Raw genomic sequence first — 6172 nt, forward strand, 5'->3', positions numbered from 1 at the left:
TAGGCTTTAAAATTAGCATTCTTCAGTCACAGGGCCTCATCTTACCAAAACACAAAGGTCACAATTAATATGACTCTCTCTCCTTGCATCTAGCCCCTGTTTCAAACTTCAAGGACTCTTCCTCCACTGCACAGCTCAGTATTGAACCCTTGCCACCCAGTGTTGCTGAAGGTGAAAGTGTTCTTCTGCTGGTTCACAATCTCCCAAAAAATCTTCTATCCCTTTTCTGGTACAAAGGGATGATTGCAGTGAAAAAATTTGAGCTCATCCAACACATAATAGCCACAAGTTCAAGTGTGCTAGGGCCTGCACACAGTGGTCGAGAGACAGTGTACAGCAATGGATCCCTGCTGCTCCAGAAGGTCACACAGAATGATAGTGGATTCTATACTCTAAGAACTATGAGTACAGATCTAAAAGATGAAGTAGCTCATGTGCAACTCCAGCTGGACAGTAAGTGGTTCTCTGTGATTTTTCAGGTCTGGGTAGGGCTTAGACTCACAGGATTGTCATGCCTGTTCTATGCTTCCTTCATCCAGTGCACTGTGTCCCCATGTTGTTGTTTGAGCAGTTAGTGCAGGCCACACACGGTTGAGCCATAGATCAGACTTTGTTGTCTGACTCTCCCCTGTACCAAAGAAGTTATTGTTGGGGAGCAACTCAGCTTAAGATGTCAGAGTCTGCCAAGAATCAGAGTTGTAGCCATGTATGTGATGAAACAATTGCATTCTCACAGAGAACTGAATACAAGTAAGCTATGAATACAGTCATCTGACACAGGAGTGGCCATAGGTGATCCTGGGGATTGTTTGCCAGTAAATTGCTCTTACTTTTACTAGTGCTTAGAGGGAACCAGGGTTTTGGGCTAATCATGTCAAACTGGGGTATTTTTCAGCTCCAATCATTAGGGGTCTGTAAATATAATCTAGGATGTCATGCAGATAAAATGAGGAGTGCTGCATACAGTCTTGTCCATTATGGCTTGCTCAGTATGCTGTGTTTCCTTTTATTATTCAACCAGTGGTTGATGTCCTGAAGTGGTTCGGACCCAGCAATATCAATATATTATTAAACATATACTATTGGTTAATTTTGTAGTGGTGTATTAAACTCCGACTTCTATTTTACAAAGGATTCTAGCACGTATCAAGATTACTTAAGTCAGCCATTCTAAATCCCAACCTTTTATACTATGTGAGCCTGAGAGAAAAATCAGACTTCTTCTTTCCATCATTCATCCTTTGTGGTGCATGGTATTGCAGGAAGCACATCCATCTTGTGCAGTTAGTGTTTTTCTGTTGCTATAAATCAAATTAGAGTAAAAATACAGAGTTCGGAGGAGGCATCATTTCAAACTTCAGTGGGCATAGGAGTGCCTAGTATCTGATTGAAGGCAGTAAGGGGGCAGATATGGAAAAAACAAGTGGGAGAATGAAAGAGAGAGAGAGAGAGAGAGAGAGAGAGAGAGAGAGAGAGAGAGAGAGATATATCCTGGCAAAGAAATGATACACTCCATGTCCCTGAGAGAATGGAAGTCACATTGCTGACATTCACCAAGTAGGATAGATATACCCACACCTGCCGCTTTAAACTTAGTGATAAATCTATTTGCTTATGACAAAGATCAGCACTTTCCCACCAACCAAATATTCCCAGTGATAATTATTTTTCTCTTTTTTTGTCTAGCCTCCCTTTCTAGTTGCTGTCACCCTTTGCAAGTCAAGATTGAATCAGTCTCACAGAAAAATATTCTTCTCCTAGTTCATAATTTGCCAGACAACTTTCAAGCATTTTTTCTGGTACAAATCAGCATATATGTCAGATAAATTCAAAATAGTAGAATACAGCAGAGCCTTGGATTCTGATATATCAGGGCCTCATACAGTGGAAGAGAGATTGGATACCCCAGTGGAACACTGCTGATACTTGGTGTCACTGAGATCCATTCAGGATTTTACATGCTAGAAATTTTAAGCAAAGACTTCAAAATTGAAAAATCCTACATTCAACTCCATTCAACTCCATGTAAATAATAAGTTACTCTTGATGGCCTCCTGTTGCATGGCTTATCCTGCTTTATACACTGAACTGTATAAAAGAAGCAGTACCTACTCACTTTCCCATTGCATATTTTCTTCACTGGGTATTTACACTTCCATATACACATAGAGTAGACAACTTCACTGTTGTACCTTCATTTTTGGCTTTGGCATTTTGTCCAAATGTTACAGACTAAGTGCAATTGGTTAGAATGCTTCATTTGATTTCAAAATGCAGGTACCTTAATTTATGGTGTTTAACTCATCCCAAAGGTATCAGCCCCTGTCTACACTTTAGGATTCTGTCCAGGAACATGTCCTTGAGAAGGATCTTGATAGAGAATGAGAGTACCTAGTTGAGAAAATAGTGAGATACTCCCTAGTTACTGAGCAAGGATAGCATATCTGGACATGTTCCTATACTATTAATTAACTGTCCTGATGGGCTTACGGGGCTTATAGGAATGTCATGGTTGCTAGTTAGAGAGAAAAGGACATTAGTCCTCAATAAAAATATTTGTCCTCTGGGATTTGGCTCAGGGAATTCTTTTCTGCAGGCGAAATTAGAGCAGGCTATGCTTATCTGGATAGTTTCCCATGCATGAGCTGCAGTTTTCCCAGTTAGGAATATTTGCACTCTTGTGACACACAATACATATTCAGAATAGTGTTTATCTAAACCATGACCTTACATTTTAGCCTGGCTTCTACTTCTTCCCCTATAGATCAGGAAGTCAAGGACACAGCCTTTTTAGACCTAATGGCTGGTTCCCATGTTTGCTATTCTTCCAGGGAATCATGTTCATTTATCTATTTTGTTCCGTTCTTTTTGTAAAGATTAGTTAGCCGAGCGACATCACCTAAAAAGAAGTCCAGGGAATCCAAGAAAGCCCAGGGAGCACATAGGCAGACCCATCACACAACTCATCAAGTGATCCGGGAGTATCATCTTGAAACTCTTCAGGGTACAATGGAGTCCACTCTGTCTTTTCAGGACTCAGGTTACCAACTCATATAAACCCAAGGTTGGAAACTCCATAAATCTCCTCCTGGTCCTTCGTCTTGATTCAGAATGCTGCCTGGTGGCTCCATTCCGAAGCATTCTGCCCCTTTCCTCATGCGTCACTCAGCTTGTCCTGTTTGTTGCCCTCACAGGCATCTCTGTCCTCTTTTAGCTGAGAGAAAAAATTTCATCTTTTTGTGATCAATGAGTAGGCTGTATCTGCAGCTTGGTTTGTCTCTCTCTTTTGTGCTGACAGACAAAATCCAGTACATCACAGATATCAGCCCTGAGTTAATTTGTTGTTCTCTCAGTGCACAGGAATACCTATCAACTTTTTTGACCACAGTGTGATTTGGAGAAATAAAATTTAAAGAGAGAAAAGGGAGAGAGACACTGGGAAGTACTGAGAGTTGAGGGGCCAGAGTAGTGTTTTGAACACAGACCCATTCATAACTCATGGGACTCTGGGAGATGCTGCTGCCTCGGAGTAGGCACCACTCAGAGAGGGAAAGTACATCTGAGTTCAGGAGCTGTGCTGGAGCTGAAGTTTAACAAAAGAAGGATACCCTTGTGACTCTTTGCAAAGGGTACACCATCTGTCAGGAGCTTTGCTCACAGGTGAGCAGGAGCATGACAGTAGATCCCTCTGCTGTCTTGATTCTCCTAATAGGCAAAAGGTCCTGAGAAAAGTCTTGAGGTTTTAGAAAAGAATACAAAGAGCCACAGAGAAGTTCTTCATCAGGAATCTCATAGTGAATATAAAATTTAAGGATGGGTGTGAGACTTTTCTTATGTAAAGTTTATTACCTTGTCAAGAATTCTAGGAAGACTAATGTTCTCAGCTAAGCCTTTGCTAGCAAAAAATTACCCTCATGTTGAGCAGTGACATGAATTAATGCATGTAGGCATTTGCTTCATTGTCTGATAACCTGAGAAGTTAGGAACACAGTGTGCCCTCTAACCACCACCTAGGTGCTGTTTCCTGCATGCTGCACACACACTAAAACACAGCTTTACACAGGACTCACACACAAGTATAATATATAAATAAGTTTAAAATGAAAGCAATTGGAAAAATTTAGATCTCTATACCAAAACCTATGTGTCATATACATGTATGTACATATATACATATATGTATATATGTATACATAAATATGCATTAATCTTTTATATAAGTACATATATGGAGAGACATAAAGAATTCTACAACTTCATTCACTCATTCTTTCTTTCATTTATTATCTAGAGGTATCTGATTCTTTTTCCTAGGCTGCATTTCCTAAAAAATTATAAGAGAAAACCCACATCTTATAATGTCCCAGATTCATTTGACTGGAAGTGTGGCCATTAAAGAAAGATGAAATCTGAAGTCAGGTAATTGGAACCACAAGAAGTAGAGAAGAGAACAAAAATAACAATAACATCAAAAACAAAGAATAAGGGAGTTAAGATGCAGTGTGTGTAGAGACAAAGGTATGATGTTACACCACTCTGTGCTGAATGATATCAGGGATCTGAAGAGAGTGAGCCAGAACCATGTTGACATCTGAGTAGAGAGCACCATGTAGAGAATACCACAAGTAAAAGGACACAAAGTAGGACAGGGAGACACTCCCCCACATAGTTAGGCTTTACAATGAGCACTTCTCAGGACAGAAGGCTTCATCTTAAGAAAACACAAAGGTCATAATTAATACAATTCTCTCTTTTTGCATCTAGCCTCTGTTTCAAACATCACTGGACAACTCAGTATTGAACCAGTGCCACCCAACATTGCTGAAGGTGAAAGTGTTCTTCTGCTGGTTCACAATCTCCCAAAAAATCTTGTATCCCTTTTCTGGTTCAAAGGGGTGATTGCAGAGAAGGAATCTGAGCTCATCCATTACATAATAGACACAAAAAGTATGGCAGGGCCTGCACACAGTGGTCGAGAGACAGTGTACAGCAATGGATCCCTGCTGCTCCAGAAGGTCACACTGAGTGATAGTGGATTCTATACTCTACGAACTATGAGTACAGATCTGAAGGACGAAGTAGCACATGTGCAACTCCAGCTGGACAGTAAGTAGTTCTCTGTGATTTTTCAGGTCTGGGTGGGGCTTAGACTCACAGGATTGTCATGTCTGTACTGTGCCTCCTTCATCCAGTGCACTGTGCTACCATGTTGAGGTTTGTGCCCTTAGTGGAGGACACACAAGATGGAGCTGAACAGCCATAGATCAGACTTTGTTGTCTGACTCTCCCTTGTACCAAAGAAGTCATTTTTTGGGAAGTAATTCAGCTTAAGGTGTCTGAGTCTGCCAAGAATCAGAGATGTAGCAATGTATATGAGGAAATTACTGCATTCTCACAGGGAAGTGAGTACCAGTAAGCTATGAATCTGTCCAGATTTAATCTGTCCCAGATTTAACTACAGTGATCCTGGGAATTATTTGAATGGACATTGCCCTTACTTTTCTCAGTGCTTAGAGGGAACCAGAGTTTTAGGTCAATCATTTCAAACTGGGGTATTTATCAACCCCAAGGATCAGAGGTCTGTAAAAATAATCTAGGATCTCATGCAGATAAAAGGAATTTTATGCTTACTGGCCTACTCCTTATAGCTTGTTCAGTGTCCTATGTTTCTTCTTATCCTCCCAGGACTGATAGCAAAGGGGTTGAATTTGCTTGAAGTTGTCTGGACCCAGCAATATCAATATACTATTAAACATTAAATATAGCAGGCTTTTCCAGAGGCCAATCCTGTTGTGGCATATTAAGTTGAGGCTCCCATTTTCCAAACACTCTAGCTTGTTTCAACTTGACATAAAGCCAACCATTCTAGTCTCTGAACCTTTTCTAATACCTGAGCCTGCCAAGAAAATCAGACTTCTCCTGGCCATCATTCAGCCTCAGTTCTATGGGCTTCAGTGCAGAGCAGCAAACATATGTAAGTAGGGAAATTTGGTGGCTTGCTTTAGCTATAAAGCAGACTGGCACAAAAGTTACAAATATTTCTGGGGAGGCATCATCTCAACCTTCAGTGGGCATGAGAGTGCCCAGTGTTTGTTTGTGGTCAGTGAGGAGGTAGCCATTGAAAAAGAGAGAGAGAGAGAGAGAGAGAGAGAGAGAGAGAGAGAGAGAGAGA

The 6172-nt window shown here is 40.8% G+C and overlaps 1 protein-coding gene across 1 annotated transcript in view; it reads left to right on the plus strand.

The window, feature by feature from the left end:
• Positions 1–6172, plus strand: part of LOC114634773 (carcinoembryonic antigen-related cell adhesion molecule 5-like) — a 31729-nt gene that overhangs the window by 23521 nt on the left and 2036 nt on the right. Inside the window, exon 7 of the mRNA XM_028783361.1 lies at positions 94–453. Within this exon, the coding sequence (XP_028639194.1) occupies positions 94–453 (360 nt within the window). The remainder of the gene's footprint in view (positions 1–93; positions 454–6172) is intronic.

The sequence above is a fragment of the Grammomys surdaster genome, unplaced genomic scaffold (genome assembly GCF_004785775.1).
Source record: "Grammomys surdaster isolate TR1022 unplaced genomic scaffold, NIH_TR_1.0 1089, whole genome shotgun sequence".
Taxonomy (NCBI): domain Eukaryota; kingdom Metazoa; phylum Chordata; class Mammalia; order Rodentia; family Muridae; genus Grammomys; species Grammomys surdaster.